This window comes from Schistocerca americana, chromosome X (assembly GCF_021461395.2).
Source record: "Schistocerca americana isolate TAMUIC-IGC-003095 chromosome X, iqSchAmer2.1, whole genome shotgun sequence".
Classification (NCBI taxonomy): Eukaryota; Metazoa; Arthropoda; class Insecta; order Orthoptera; family Acrididae; genus Schistocerca; species Schistocerca americana.
In genome coordinates, this window is record NC_060130.1 from 777515478 (window position 1) to 777533092 (window position 17615).

Here is a 17615-nt window from a genome sequence, read left to right on the forward strand (position 1 = left end):
TTCAACAAGTTGTTCTTCAAGATGATTAGGAAGGCAAGTCTGACCACCTTTCTCCCTGAACTCAATATTCCCAGCAAGCGTGTCTCTTGATTTCTTCACATAACGTTGTAGGGCTGATTAAGAAATTTCAAATTTTTTTTCTGCTTTTCTTATAGACATTCCACGAGCAACTGCCTGAACTGCCTGCATTATAATCTTTTCATCAACAGGACGATGTATGTTCGATCGAGGATCTCTTTTATATGTCCTAGGCATTGTGAAACACTGGAATGAGGGTAACCAGTAAGTAAATAAAGTTGTTAAAAGTAAATTTTGTCTATCATCAAATTAAATATTTTTAAGTTACATGTGTCACCAGAACTACTTCCGGTATTTTTCGCCTTGTCCCTATTCACCCCAAATGCTACACAAATGCTACTTGAAACAAACAAATTAAATGGGTGCTTTCAGATCCATTTTACTTTTACAGCTTTCTGTACTTTGTTGCCACAATTACTTCTTGATTACTGATCCAAGTCTCATTATGAATGTCCTTCAAAGATTTTGTGTCTGACTATTGCCAACAAGTCAAACATATTTCCCATCATGAGTAGGATGCAAAACTATTAGTTTTAGGTGTTCAATTATTTCACAAAAAATTCTTTCAGTCATTACTAAAACTTCAATTTTGTCAACAAATTGGGTGTGAACAAAATCTATTGCTATTATTATAGCATGAACTGAAACCTAACTCGTATACTAATCTTAATAGTCAATTAAGGGATAGAGAGAAAACAAGTTGCACAATTATAGTTATTACAACAAACTAAGGCAATCCCAGCTATTTTAAAAGAATTTCTCCATAAGACCTATAGATTTTACTTTACGTTTAATTAAAATTGCATGTGAATGTATTTAAAATTATATCATTTAGTCACAGTCATGCAGGATAATAAAAGTATTGAGCCGTTCCATGTCAAGTGGTCTTTCTTACTAACTCCTCAGCTCTACAGCCCTTGATGCGCCTTGGCCTGCATCACAATATCCTGCCATTCTATCCGATCCATGGCTTTCCGTCTCCATCCTCTGACACCCAGCTTTTTCATATCTTCTACAACTCTATCCACCCATCTCTTTCTGGGGCGTAATTCTGTGGTCTAGAGATTTGTGGAAGTAATTGTGGGATACACATGAAACTATACTGGCCCATATCCCGCTTGTACTCAAATCAAATCTGACATCTGTTGTTGTGTTCTGCAATTGTTTAGTATTCTCTGTGGAAAATAATATTGAAAGTCCTGGTCACTAGCAAATGAGCTTAACTGCAAGGCAGTAATCTTTTGACATCTACGCAAATCTTTTATAAAAAATGAAATAGAATAAGGACTTCAATAAAAATAACAGATTTCTCTTTTTTGTGCCTCTAATAATTTAAGGTAATCACATTTGGAAAGTGTAATTTTTTGGATACTGTCTTACAAAAATTTCTTCCCAAATAATCCTGTCAGTGATAACATTTAGCCAATACTGTAGTTTTTGTCATGACATTCTACAGCAAACTAATGAAAATTTTAAAAATTGTAGAAAACATATGCTTAGGATCATAAATGAGACCTCTTCTAGCTTTAGCCTCTTAGTCTTATAGAAATGTATCACCTGGTTGGGATCCAGTGTGAAGAGACCCTTATGTTTGGGAATCTGTGCTAAAGAAACTCACCTGTGGCTGCTGGTGCACAGTTATCAGGCATGGTCCCTATGATGATGGGGATGCTGGTTTTCTCACTTTAAAAGGAACCAGCAGTGTTTATGTCACCATAGACCGTACCAACAAATTTATGCAATTTTTTAAGTGTACACTAATGTTCCGCATTAACTGCGAACTATGCAAACACCAAGTACGCTAGACCTTAAACTGGAATTAAAGTAGCACATCAATAGCATTACACAATAAAGACATACTAATAATTCTCTATAACATGAATCCATTTCAAGAAATGTCAGGAACTCTGGTGTGAACTTCTCCAGTATTTGCACAATGTGGCAATGGTGTAAAACTCGAAGGCTATTTATACGATGTGTGCTGCAGCTGTTATGCAACGATTTTACCACTATGATCACCAGTGCCTTATTTGGCCACATTACAGGAAAAACAAAACACCAAATGTAGTTTTGGTGGTTGATGACATAGCCTTTCTAATGAAAACAATATAAAAGTTTGCACCAAAACTTTTTTGTAATGAGTGCACCAAAAATAGCCATTTTTGACATTTTTAGAAAAATTTACTAACTTCACATTATTTTCAAGTGTCTTTTTCCAGATCTTGGCTGTATGCAAATCACTCAGGAAATCTTTTGTTATTATCTCACTGAAGAGAGCACAAAAAATAAAAAATTACCTCATTTTGTTTCTTTCCCAAAAATTTAGCCGAGATATTATGTCTCTAAGGTTACCAAAAACTCATGGGTGCACAGTTGACAGCTGCACTATGAGGTCAAACAAATGACTATATCTCTGGGAGTATTTAATTAATGATTGTGAGACTACCTATGGTCGTTAGGGACAAGTACGATTGTTCATACAAAATTTCATCAAAATCTGTGATGGTCATGCACAAATCTCTAGACCACTTGGCATGGAATGACCCTATTACTAGTTTCAGCTAGTTATAGCCTTTTTATGTGGCTATATTACAGAGGTGTACAAATTCCCCTTGCAGCCTGCTTGCCCCTAGCACCTCTGCAACCATTGATGCAGGTCAGCCTGCCGCGATGTAAACACAAGAGTGCGCGTGTACTGAGGCATAGTGGGCAATGCGGGCGATACGGGCTCCCGTAAGCCCGGGCTACCTGGGTTCCCGCAAGCCTGCCAAGCTTCACGGGACCCGCTCAGCTTGCTGCGCCTGACAACAGGTTGCGCTGTCAAGCTACCGTGACTAGAGTAGCCAGGTAGTTAGCCTGCAGTTCATTTCTCGCAACGGTGGAGGCAGCACAATGAATAGGTCGAACTTTAGTGAGATTGAAAAAAAAATTGACAACTGGCGAATACATGCTGGTAACGAAACAGAGCACAAGTGCCGCATGGGAAACGTTTTCGTGTGTTTATGAGGCCGCTTCAAATAAATCGGTAGGTGTGTCTCAATGCAAACTATGTAAAAAGCTCTTAAGTACTTATTCGGGAACCTCGAGTATGTTACGACATGTGTGCAAATTTGACAAGCAGTTCCCTCACTCCGTAAATATCTTGAAAGAGGACAAAGATTTAGTGGCCGAAAAGTGCATCGAAATGTGTGCTAAGGACCTGAGACCATTTAGCAGTATAGAGGGAGAAGGATTTCTTAATTTAGGGCAGACACTGATCGACATAGGTAAAAAATATGGCTCAGTTGATATTAAAAATGTTATGCCTTCCCGAGTGACAGTAGCTAGGAAAGTTCAAACCTTAGCTGATAAAGTGCGCAGCAAAATGCTCCCAGATATAGTGCATGTGATTCGTTCTGGTATATGTGCCAGTACAATTGATCTATGGACAGACAATTACAAAGGGGTGCATTACATGTCCGTGACAATGCATTACATAAATTCAGACTGGCGTTTGAATAAATATGTACTAATGTGCTCTGCGTTTCCTGACTGCCCAAAAACTGGCTCGAATAGTCGAAACGAGTTGGAAGATGGCTTAGAAACTATGGGTGTTTCTCGTGAAGACATTGCCAAAATTACGTTTGTCACAGACCAGGGCAGTAACATTGTCAAAGCTCTCGAAGTATATCAGCGTCTTCCATGCATGGCTCATAGTATAAACACAGTCTTGAAACATGTTCTGAGCGAACAGTTTTTGAAAGAAAATGTTCCAAATATATTAGCCATTCTTAATACAGTGCGGGCTACGGTTTCGTACCTCAAGAGAAGAGGTCTCTGTGTGAGACTGAACTCATCTTTAAAGCAGTGGGTTTCAACTCGTTGGAATAGTTATTTTGACATGCTTGTATCAGTCCATTCTCAGATTGATTCAGTGAAGGCTGTTTTACATAATGAAGGTGCCTCTGATAAGATGCTGGGTTATGACCACTATATAACTGGCCAGCTTATAGAATTTCTTAAGCCGTTTAAAGAAGCCACAGTTGATCTAGAGTGTGACAAGGATCCAACCCTACATTTAGTTCTACCGTGGTTTTATGCCTTAAAAACTCACTGTACCGTACGGGATAACGATGAAGAGGTTTGTAATTTTATTCCATCTGAATATTATAGAACCACTTGTGAAATATGTATGTTGAGAAAATGTATTTTCAGGACATGAAACCTTTGAAACAAGCCGCTAATGCCTTCCTAGAACAGAAAATGTGCGTTAGTATGTTGCATAAAATTGCAACGTTTATGGTGGCTAACTACCGCACATTAAGAAAGTTAACCGAGGATGAAATAATTGAAGTTTACCAAGCAGCACGACAGATGTGTGCTGAAGGTAAGCTCCTAAGATAATGCATATATTCTTCATCTACACGTACATGGTTACTCTGCAAGACACACGCAAATGCTTAGTTGAGGGTTCATCGAACCACTTTCAACTTATTTGTCTCCTTTTCTCGAATTTCGCGCGGGATAGAACACCTACAGCTCTCCGTCTGAGCGCTGGTTTTTTTGTATTTTATTCTGATGATCATTTCTTCCAATGTATATGGGACTCAACAATATCTCTTCGAATTCGGAGGTGTAAGTTGGTGATCGAAATTTCATATATAGATTGCGCCACGTCAAAAAACGCCGTTGTTGAAATGATTACCACCCCAACTCTTGTGTAATTTCCGCGACACTCTTTCCCCTGTTTTACGATAATACCAAACCAGCTGCCCTTATTTAGACTCTCTCGACCTCTTCCGTCAATAGTAAGGCTCTCCAACTTCGTAGCAATGCTCCAAAAGAGTGTTTTGTCATTAAAACGCCTACAGCATTTTCTGTGTGTCCATTCCTATTTAAGTAGGTCGTAATTGTAATCAGAGGTATTAAGTAGAATCTACAGCCTTTAGATTTGACTGGTTGATCTTGTAAACGAAGTTTAACGGACTTAGTTTAGTACACACAGGGATAACCTCACTCTTGTCATTATTTATTGCCAACTGCTAATTTTCACACCAAAAATATATACCTTATTTAAATCGTCCTTCAGTTAGTTTTGATCTTCTGGTGACTTTACAGGACGATATATGAAAGCATCATCTAAAACCTATTATAATTTCAACTATGTGTAGTACGATCTTCACATTATTCTGCAAATATTAATTGGAACCTGTACAGTTTCAGTACAAGTGCCCAATCACAGCAACCAAGAAACAAATCCAGGGCTGTACAAAATGGCGAAATTTGAGGACTGGGCAGAAGAGCCTCCTCTCCTACATGATGAAGTCAGCAGATACTTGCAAGAACACTGTGTGAACGAGGGAGAAATTCTACAGTGGTGGAAAAATAACTCCCAACGACTTCCTCGACTTGCGTGTGTGGCAAGAAAAATATTAAATATACCAGCCACTAGTGCGTCTATTGAGAGAATTTTTAGTTGCGCTGGAAACCTAATTAGCGAAAAACGATTGCGTCTTAATGCAGACAGACTTAACGATCTCGTCATAATTAATTCAAACACTAATCAGCAGACACATTGAAAATACAGTAGAACATTAAACGGGAAACTATGAGTTTGAGCGCAAATTTACTAATTAAGAGTGCAGATTTCTTTCTTGTGCTTTCTGGGCGTCAATTTCTGAGATAGAAATTTTGTAATGCATACAGTTCATTTTTATTTTAGACTAAAATTTTTGATTTCAATCCTTCCAAGTGACATTAATTATTGTTTGTAAACCATTTTCTGTTACTTGGGTTTGCAAAAGTAGCCAAATATTTTTAGGAGTATCTGGTTTGGCCTAAATAATACTTTCAGGGGAACTGAAGGAAAATTTGTAAAGATTTTATGTTGAAAAGTGTTCTGCAAAATAAAATATTCATTTGTGGAGTAAGGCAATACACATTATGAGTTTAAATTACAATTTATTTTGTTGAGTTCCACACACATTGCAAAATGTAATTTTATTCTTGTATTTCTATATTAAGGGGAATCCCACATGCAGAGTCAAGATGCTGAAGACCTAGACACTACAAATACTCCTAAAATGAAGAGCGTCTTTTTCCATGAATGTATTGTAGTAGGAATATAATGGAAACTCTGAGCCACTCTCCACAGCGTCTATATCTGCGTCATGAGGATTCAGACTCGTCGTTTAGGTCTGTGTTATGAGGGTCTAGAGTCGTCGTTTAGATTTGCATCATGCAAGTAAACACTCGTCATCTTAGTCTGCATCATGATGGTTCGAAATATGGTCCCTCATGATGCAGACCTAGACTACAAGTGTGGACTCTCATGACGCAAACGTAGGAGCCGCGAAAAATGGCTCAGGGTCGCCATTGTATTCCCAGTACTATAGTTTTTAGACGAACTGGATACGAAACAAGTCCTTCGATTTTGTTAAAATGCATTTTGGCAATTTAGAATGATTTTTCCAACTTCGAATGAATTCACAGAACCAGTAAAATACATCCTGGAAACGTAGTTAAATATTTATATAATTGGTGTCATACTTGGCTGAAACATACTTAAGTTAAAGAATCTAGACTTCCAAAATCTTAATTTGGTTCTCATTGCAGTACAGTGGTTAATAGAGGCGTAGATAATTTATTCTTCTGGGGAGGTGACCAATCTTTTTGGGGGGGTGGAGGTTCACTTCTTTAGTACAAATATCCATCCGTTTCGGTGTTGAAAAGTGCAGCACAGACTGCATTGCATTGCCTGGGCATTTATTTATTCCATACTCTCGTAGTCCATCTTCCCTCCCGTATTTTCTCTCTATCCATTTAGTCCTCTCCCACTATCTCTTTGATCACCTCCACCCCCCCCCCCCACTCCCCATCACTTGGCCGGCCGAAGTCGCCAAGCAGTTCTAGGAGCTACAGTCTGGAACCGCGCGACCGCTACGGTTGCAGGTTCGAATCCTGCCTCGGGCATGGATGTGTGTGATGTCCTTAGGTTAGTTAGGTTTAAGTAGTTCAAAGTTCTAGGGGACTGATGACCTCAGAAGTTAAGTCCCATATTGCTCAGGGCCATTTGAACCATTTTTGAACCCATCCCTTGGCCCATCTCCCCCCCCCCCCCCCACCCTCTATCCTTCTCCTCGTCCTCTCTCTGTTGGATTCCGCCACCTCAGTTCATCTCCTCTTCACCTATCTATGAAAACTCATATATATCTGTCACCTTTTGTGGTGATCAGTGAATCAGTGTCAAAGTTTATTGCTAGGTAGCATTTATTGTAATATTTTTTGATACGCAGCATTGATAGTTTTGTTTTCTGGTGCGTAAACAAATGAAGTTGAAGGTGTCCCGACAGGGCAATATGCGACATACAAATAGCCATGTGAAAAACATGATTTTCAAGACTGATGCCACAAACATATAACAACTGCCCCTGCGATTTATCTATCGACATGGCAAACGTAAGCTGCACTGGAAATTATAACCGTTTAAAGTCGAATGGCATGTCGGTCGGAATCTTAGTGATATTGGAATCAAACTGTCCTCACCTTTGTACTTTCCTTTTAAAATTGTGGCTTCGATTACGTTGTTCTTTAACTTCTTCCCCGCAAGCCGGGTGCCATTACAAAGACGTGGCTGGTTTACCTTTCGCAACATGATTCCCGATCCGACTTAATTACAGATTGGGAGGCGGTAATCCGGGGAAATCCAGCGAATTTAAAAATTCCGTAGGATAGTTGACTACATCATCTTGGTTAGTAACGGAATAAACCGACTTGTATGTCAGCAATTCGCCAGGTGTCATATTTTGAATCTGAAAATTCATTTCGTTAACATCAAGGTTTTTTGCAGCCAATATAACACGTTCACTCAACCAAAAATGGTTTGCAACTGTTAAACGACATTTGCTGTGCGCGAATTGTCCAACACGATGACTGTGAATGTGTCAGACAGCTCTCAAATTTCAAAAAGATCATAGACATTTCGTTTAAAAGAAATGTGTGTATAACATGCGTACATAGTGAACTTTCATGGTAACCCGCAAACGATGTCAAAATCTTTTGTAAGGTACTCTCTTCAATGTACTGTCCGAAATATTATGTAGACAGTGATGTTCCTCTTGATGGTCAAGTGTGCAAAATTTCTTCCAGATCGGAATAAAATTGTAGGTTGGTGTAGAAGTGTGTACGTAAAGTACCCTCCACCATGCACCATTCAGAATTTTAAGCAGGCAGCGCCCTTCATCCTGCTTTGAATATCAAGTGTGCCAAATTTCATCAAGATCGGAATAAATACGTACAATTTGTCGAGTTCCGTTATGTAAAGGAACCTCTGCCATGCACCATATGAAATTTTATGTAGACTGTGACCTTCCTCTTGGTTTCAAGGTATAGTGTGCAAAATTTCATCAAGATTGTATGCAATACAAACACACGGACACAATGAAAACGCACTTTCAGTTTTTGTCAAATTTTCCAATTTTTCGGTCGATTTTCGAAAAATTTTATTTCATAAAAACCTTGTCCTGAGAATTACGAACACAGCAAAAAAAATTTAGCCGAACTGGTCCAGGCATTCTCGAGTTTTACGCTTATCAACACATTTGGCAATTAATTTTTATTTATATAGATAAGAAGCTCGAAATATACGCGTAAAGGAAGAATATACAAATAAAACCAATATTTTTTTTACCTGAAATTAATACATATATATATAATGTTGGGGTTTGTCTTTTGGTGCTCAGGTAAAATAAAAACTTTTGATTAACGTTCATAATACGACAATGACGCGCGCAGACTAAATGGCTGCGTAGCGCAGCTCAGCAGTAATATGAGCAGGCAAGCAAGTTTCCCGCAGCCTGCCCGGGTTGGGTTCTGCTTGGCTTGGCTGGGAGTGAAGCAGCCTGCCCGTTCTGTTGACAACGAGCGGTGGCCTGCCCGCCTGGCCACCGGGCAAGCATGGGCGGGTTAAAAGCGGGACATGTACACCTCTACTATATTATACTAGTTGTCATGAAGTGATTTGTAAGAAGTACTGAAACAAGATTAAACAAAAGTGTGCTAATAAGACTGCTAGTGAAGTGGGAACCACTCACTATATTGTTTAATGAATGGTGAAGTTTTCCTGCACTTTGACGAATCAATGTGACAGAGTATAATACTGATATCTTAACAGGGCTACGAGCAGGTCAGTAATGTATTTGTAAATTACCATTTACAATTTAGACTGTAGTAAAACTCATAAATGTTTAAAATCAGATTGTTGTTTCTTAATTAAACAATATGTTGACACACAGTTTCTCACGTTTATGTTCTGAATAAGGTTTACTAGTTACAGAACAACATAATACAAAGAAACTTACCCATATGACAAGTTTTTCTTCTTCATGCCCGGCTTTCTGCCTCCATAATGGGACAGTACGGTGGTCGTTCGACACAAATACTACATAACAGTGCTGGAGTTCCTTAGGATGGTGATTACTTACAGCATGACATAAATGCCACACATTTTCTTCACTGAAAATAAGCAGGTAAAACCGGTAAACTAGAATTAACATTTAATGACCTATACAGTATGTAGGTATTAATGATAAACACATCTAAGGTGAAATTATTTCATCTTTTTTCTATAAAGATATAGAAGCACATTATCACTTGGAAAAGCTATTTCAACAGTGCATGAGAGCCTATAGAAAGACACATACAATGATGTGATGCTGATTAATGTTTTTAATGAAACAGTTTCATGATAATAGCAGCCAGTATGATCAGAATGAGAGCACCAAAATTGCTGTCAGATTACAGTTTCACCTTCATTCTTACGTGTCCATTGACTAAGAAGGCTCCTTTTAATGTCTTAGCTCTCACACTTAAAATATTACACAATTATGAGTTTTTATTTATTTATTTATTTTGCAAACAACTATAAATCCTACATGACACTTGTTTCCAAGGATCACCAAATGTCACTGAAGTTTACTATTAAGCTAAAAAAGCTATTGTCACTTTAACATGAGTGTAGAAAAAATGAGAGTATTAATCACACCAAAATACCCCCTTCATATGGTATATGATCATGTATCACAAACACTGTTCAAAACTCTTTAACCCCCTACAAAGCATGAGGAGACATGGGACACTCAATGTGTTTCTGCAGCACACAACAGAAACTAAAGTGAATTTTGTCTATTTGACCTAAAAATTTTGTATTTACTTCACAGAACTTACCAAACCTCTTATTATACACTGAAGGACCATAGAAATTGGTACACCTGCCTAATATCGTGTAGGGCCCCCACAACACAGAAGTGCAGCAACATGATGTAGCATGGACTCGACTAACGTCTGAGGTGGTGCTGGAGGGAATTGACACCATGAATCCTGCTGGGCTGTCAGTAAATCCATATGAGTACAAGGGGATGGAGATCTCTACTGACCTTGCAAGGCATCCAATAATGTTCTTGTCTGGGGAGTTTAGTGGCCAGCGAAAGCATTTAAACTCAGAAGAGTGTTCCTGGAGGCACTCTATAGCAATTCTGGATGTGTGAGGTGTTGCACTGTCCCGCTGGAATCGCGCAAGTTCGTCGGAATGCACAATAGACATGAATGGATGTAGGTGATCAGACAGGATGCTTACATACATGTCACCTGTCAGCGTCATATCTAGACGTATCAGGGGTCCCATATCACTCCAACTGCACACACCCTGTGCCATTACACATCCCCCACCAGCTTGAACAGTACCCTGCTGACATGCAGGGTCCATGGATTCATGAGGTTGTCTCCATACCCATACACGTCCATCCCCTCGATACAATTTGAAACAAGACTCATCTGACCAGGCAACATGTTTCCAGCCATCAACAGTCCAATGTTGGTGTTGATGGGCCCAGGTGACGCTGACACACGCTGACAGCCCGACATTGAAATCTGCAGCAATTTGTGGAAGGATTGCACTTCTGCCATGTTGAATGATTCTCTTCAGTCTTCGTCGGTCCCATTCTTGCATGATCTTTTTCCAGCCACAGCGATGGAGATTTGATGTTTTACCAGATTCCTGATATTCACAGTACACTCTTGAAATGGTCGTATGGAACACTCTCCTCTTCATCGCTACCTTGGAGATGCTGTGTTGCATCGCTCATGCGCCGACTAACACCACGTTCAAACTCACCTAAATCTTGTTAACCTGCCACTGCAGCAGCAATAACCAATCTAACAGCTGCCAGACACTTGTTGTCTTACACAGGTGTTGCTGACCACAGTGCCATATTCTGCCTCTTTACATATCTCTGTATTTCAATACGCATACCTATACCCATTTCTTTGGTGCTTCAGTGTAATATTCCTATGGTGTCTTCTCTGTGTTCCTATCTCTTTAGATTCTGTATTCATATTCCCCCATTTACCTTGTTTCACACCTTCAATACACTTTTAGTTATCAATAAACCAACTACCAACAGTTCTTCAGAGAATACAACAGTCTCCGATATGATATAATGAGAATAAAAAGGCTGTCAATATTGAAGTGAAAATCAGCATTGAAATGAAAACTAACCTTTACATGACTAGTGTTTCCTTACAATATATCAGAAACCTACACAAACTTGACAGCAACTACACACAAAAGGTATGTGCTTATAGATAAATGTGTCTAAAGCAAGGGCACATGTACAAACTCTTGTTTGAATCAGGTTTTTTCTGTTCCTTTAATTTTGCCTTATATGATTCAGTAACAAATAGTCTACGTCATATCATGACATGCTTATGTATGTCCTGTTTCTTCCACCATCATTTTATGCAATACTTCTATAAACAATCCATGTATGTATGTTTAACCATGATACCTATACTAAGAAATCTGCCTACAGATGAATGAACAAATGATACTAGATAAAATATATAAAAATGGTTTCATCCCGTCATTCTGTAACACACTGGTATGCAAAACATTAAGGATGAAACTAACTTTCACACACTGTCACTACAAAGTGACATAGCCCAATGAAACTTGAAGCATTCAAGGGAAGAATTGCTACAGTATAGTAAAAGTAAGTATTAAAAACTTGCAATGAGACAAATACTTTTACTCAAACACAATAATTATGCTGAATGCAACAACAAATTTACTGTTACCAGTCCCTGTTTATCTTCACGATGCATTTCAAAGGTTTAAGGGGAGATGGTGGCAGTCTTGCACTGATATTTTTGTAAATCCATATCTTTGCCATTTTTTGTTCAATCTCATTGAAATTTTACACATAGAAATCTAATATGATTTTTAAAAAAATTCAGAATTTTTAATAACAATCTAATGCAGTGAGATAATTTTGAATTTTTTATTGCATTATTTTTTTAAGGTACACTTTTTCATAATTTTGAGGCAAATTTGGAAATTTGTTTAATGGTAAAATAATCTACACTAATAGGTGTACAATTAAGTGCAGTAACTTTTTGGTAAATTAATGCTATTATTTTCTGCCATATTTTGGATTCGAACATTTTTTACAAGCAAACTTTTCAATATATTATCAACCACAAAACTGTGTATAGTATCTCGATTAAAATTTTGTTCCACTTAAATATTGCTTCAAAGTAAAAGAATAGATGTGCCAAATTTAATTGTAATCCTTCCAGTAGTTTCCGATATATGTGTTCCTGAAAGCAGAAAACCTTCAGTTGCAGAAAAATCATTTTAAAGTTTGGATGAAATGTAAAAAAATCTATCCTACCTTAGCTAAAACTGCCGATATCCATATTCCATTTCTTCCTCATCACCCTCCTCTACAGCTCTTTTAGCTTCTCTGCTCCTTTGCCTAGCAATTTTTTGTATGTTCTGGACTGAAGTCTCCGCCTTCGCAATTCTTTGCTTATCGATGATCTGCAGTATCTGCTCAGTGAAGACTCCAGATGTAAAGCCCTACTTGCTGAGGATGTGAAATCTTGCCACATTCCCACCATTAAACAATGCTGCAGCTTCCAAAGCAGAAATCTTCACCACCAAATCGGAAACAAACACCGTCTTTGGACATCTTTTCCAAATAAGAGCATTGAAACTTTCATTTGGGTTCTGTGTTTTCCCATGCAGACATTTTTCTAGCAGTTCTGGTGAAGCCAGTGCTCTAAAAGTTGATTTAACGGCCATTGAATCCTCATAAGGAAGGTTATTTTTATGGGTATAAGCTTCCCCACTTCCCTTACTTTTCACAAATTTGCACCATTCATTAGAACAGAGGCCATGTTGAGATGTAGTGTCTGTTGACAAGTAATGAAACCAAATGGCCCATACTGCTTTCCTCATACTGTCCAAGCTTGTGAGGTTACTTCTAATTGCAGCACCATAATAGACTTGTAGGCTGTCAATTCTCTTCTTTGTATGTCCATTTTTACCTCCCAGTGGCTTCCCATCCTCTAGTAGCTTGCCTTTATTGTCTGCAACAAGTCTTCGGAGTCATCCACCCATCCGCTTCTGAATATGGCCTAAGCACTCCAGTTTCTCAATAGTGCAAACTTTTCCATAGGGCTGACATTCAACTACATTCTTGAAAGCACTAGAGTCTCCATTTCCTAAATACTGTACTTATCTTACTCCATACTTTTGCAAAGATCTAGGGAAAATGAATTTCGTACCTGCAGCTTCCATCCCACCACTGGAGCCTGCATAATTTCTGCTACAAACAGCTTTATGGGCTTCTTGCCATTCTGTTTCTTTACCTGCATCAATATATTTCTTGTGCAAGGAACATGCAGAACAATATTTAGACATCACCTCTAAGTCTAATACTTTTCCAGTGTCAACACTAATGATTGTTGAAACTCCATGCAGTGAAGTATGCCCCCCTCTATATCCAGGAACTGTCACAGGAAACTGCTATATCATTGCTTCACAATGTTCTTGAATTGCCCCCAGGACTGCCATTATCATGCTCTCTTCACTTACTTCTGCAACTACATTGAGGAGAGCAGTATTCATTGCAGAAAATTTTAGGGGAGGACTAGGCATGTTCATAATACCACATAAAAGGTTTCCACCATCTCTTCCAATCCCTATACATCTTAGTCCATAAGCAAATCTCATATTGGCTTCATAGATTCTATTACTGGCCTCTGATGTCTTGAATGGTCTGTCAGCATCACAGTTTTGACACAAAATGTGCAATGTGCAAATCAAACCTTCTCTCTTTCCATCATCATCAACCAAATCCACATTTCCTCCACAAACAGAGCACTTGCAGGCTTTTCGAAGTGCTTCTGCCACCATTTCCATATCCACAATTCTGAAACCTGTATTTCTGTCATGATTTGTTTCTTCTGACACAATCCCTGTCCCAAGTTTTATTTTAGATGCACTTGGAGACAAGCTAATGTTTGCATCTGTATGCCCGACCCTAACCTCAATGTCAGTTTTTCGCTTTAAATCGGAAATATGGGACTTACTATATTTTTTAAATACTTTACCAGGCCTAGGCATTGTAAAAAGGGATCAACAGATTCAACCTTGCACAAGGAGTGGCACAATAAATCAAGCATCACTCGAATTCCACTGAACAGCACAAAACTTTTTTACAACACTCCCCACCCTTCTACACCACACTGAACCAGAAAATGGCGCCACAGCCTTCTGTACAACACTGCTGTTACGTATACAAAAAATCACAGCCTTCTAAAGGTTTATTTTCTAGGTTAACAGGCCAAATTCTGCAATAAAATTTTTCCTCCATTTGGTACATTGAAAAGTGGGCTTGGCGTATTACCCTGCTTTGGGTTTTAATGTTTTTTATGCCATTTGTAGTTCAAATCTCAAGGAAAAATTTTTGGATAATAATCTCAATTATATTTATTATGGAATAAGCAAAGAAATATAATTTGTAAATTTTTCATTATTTCTGCCACCATCTCCCCTTAAACCTCCATAATCAGGTGGATTTACATTTGTTACTATTGTGAGTGAGTGTGTGTGTGTGTGTGTGTGTGTGTGTGTGTGTGTGTGTGTGGTGATTTTTTGGTGGAACTTATGGCACTGTCTAGTGGAGAAACAGAACACTATTTCAGAGCATGGTCTTTGATTTCTTTCGACAAAAACTAAACATATATCTAATGGAAAAATAAAATAAAGAGTACCTCCAGCAGTCACAGGTTTCTTTCACCGTCTGAACACATGACATATATACTGTCATATTTCGTAAAAAAAGTATGGTGTCTGGTAAATATTAGGTGCAAGGATTATATAATTGAAGAGAAACATTATCACAAAGTACAAAGAAAATACATTGTAACAACATTAGTACAGAATAAGTTTTAACGGATTTTGGAGACCATTGTTTTGAGGCGTTTAACACATGCATTGGAATAAATATTTCATTTGGTATTTTGTAAAGTTAATATAGCTTAAACTTCATATTCATTTAAATAATCAGATTACATGTAGCAAGCTTTAATTACAATAATTATATTGTCTATAGTGGTAAAATTTTACATAAATAACAATTTTGGTTGGGATTCACTGATAGGAATGAAAAGCTGGAGGCAGAAGCAAAGGAAGAGAAGGGGAAAGTGAGAGGAAGAGAAGAGATGGTGGAAGGAGTGGTTGGATGAGAGCAAGCTTTCCAAAGTAGGGGTTTCTCAAGATTATATCTGCTACATGTAATAACTGCCATAGGTTGGGTTAATACATTGTTTAATGCTTTGAAATATGCAGATGGATGTACAATTTGTGCCATTAATTGACGTACATATAGTTTCAAGCTGACAAGGGGTATAAGCTGTTGGGCTGCTGGTATATTTGTAAATGAGGTCAATCCCTTTTGCTTTTGAGGGTATCATGGTAACAAAATGAAATACTTATGGTAAATATTACTGTGTGTGTGTGTGTGTGTGTGTGTGTGTGTGTGTGTGTGTGTGTGTGTGCATTGCAAATTTAACAACATAGGCAGTTGCTAAAGACAGAGATGATACTATTGTAAATATTGTCATTTAAGATGGCTTCAGGTTGTTTTGTTTGATGTTTGCCTATTTGGAGTGTTTCAAGGATGTCTGGTGTTTTACCCTTAGGTTGGACATGCAGGATGCCGATACTTGTTTTGTTAACATGGCATTTTGTTTTATGCAGGTGGGTGGCTATTGCTGATGTGTTATTTTTTTGTTTTTTAGTGCTGCCATGTGGTCTTTGAATCTAATCTCAAATGATCTGCCTGTCTGGCCTATGTAGTAGAAGCAATCACAGTCCAAACATTCGATTTTGTACACACGTATGTGATGATGAGTGGGTTTCATGTGTGGATATTGTGAGGTAGCTTCTGTCCAATCTTATTGTCTGCGGTAAAGGATATGTTTACGTCTTTTGGTTTGAAGACGTTTGAAATCTGATATGAAATATTACCTAGAAAGTGGATTGTATGGAAGATGTTTTATTTTTGTGATGTTATTGCTTTGCCACTATTGAGTGTATTAGGGTGTCTACCATGCAGCTGTTATAGCCATTTGCAATAGCTGTTTGTTTTATTATTTAAATTTCTTGTTCACATTTGTCAACAGAGTGTGGTAGCTGGATAGCCCTATTGACCATGTACCGGTATGTTGCCATCTTGTGGACTGTAGGGTGAAAAGAGGAGCTGTGAATGGCAGTATGTGTTTTGGTTAGGCTTCCAATACATTTCAAACTTATGACGTCTGTTGTTTATTCTAATGATAAGGTGTAAAAAGTTTATATAGTCACTTGCTTGGTGTTCAACTGTGCATTTTGTTTTCATGGGAATCGTTGAATAATTGGTTCAACTCATAATAGCGTCTTTCGTGCCATTGATTAAAATGGTGGTATCACCTACATATCTGTAGTAGTAGATATTTTTGAGGAGGTAGTGATTAGAATTCAGGATTTTTTCTTCTAAGTTACTTTTAAATATTTCAGCTAACAATTTATCAATGGTTAGATAATTTCCTCCCTATGCCCGACAAGACGCCTCCTGAGACGCGACAAGGTAGTAGTAGGCAAAACGCAACAGGGAATAACAATATTAATGTGGTAATAGTAAACTGCAGGAGCGTCTATAGAAAGGTCCCAGAAATTCTCCCATTAATAAATGGTCGAAATGCCCACATAATACTAGGGACAGAAAGTTGGCTGAAACCAGATGTAAACAGTAATGAAATTCTCAACTCAGATTGGAATGTACACCACAGAGAGAGGCTGGGCAGTGAAGGGGGAGGCATGTTTATAGCGATAAAAAGTGCAATAGTATTGAAGGAAATTTACGGAGATACGAAATGTGAAATAATTTGGGTGAAGGTCATGGTTAAAGCAGGCTCAAACGTGGTAATTGGATGTCTCTATGGACCCCCGGGCTCAGCAGCTGTTGTGACAGAGCACCTGAAGGAAAGTTTGGAAAATATTTCGAGACTTCCCGACCATTTTTTAGCTCTGGGTGGAGATTTTAATTTGCCAGATATAGACTGGGACAAACGGGTGGCAGGGACAAGGAACCCAGTGAAATTTTTTTAAGTGCATTATCTGAAAACTACCCTGAGCAGTTAAACAGAGAACCGACTTGTGGCGATAACATATT

General features: G+C 38.2%; 1 protein-coding gene across 1 annotated transcript in view; it reads right to left on the bottom strand.

Moving 5' to 3' along the window:
* Positions 1-17615, bottom strand: part of LOC124555601 (protein N-terminal glutamine amidohydrolase) — an 84160-nt gene that overhangs the window by 53796 nt on the left and 12749 nt on the right. The window contains exon 2 of the mRNA XM_047129569.1: positions 9417-9570. Coding sequence (XP_046985525.1) covers positions 9417-9570 — 154 coding nt within the window. The remainder of the gene's footprint in view (positions 1-9416; positions 9571-17615) is intronic.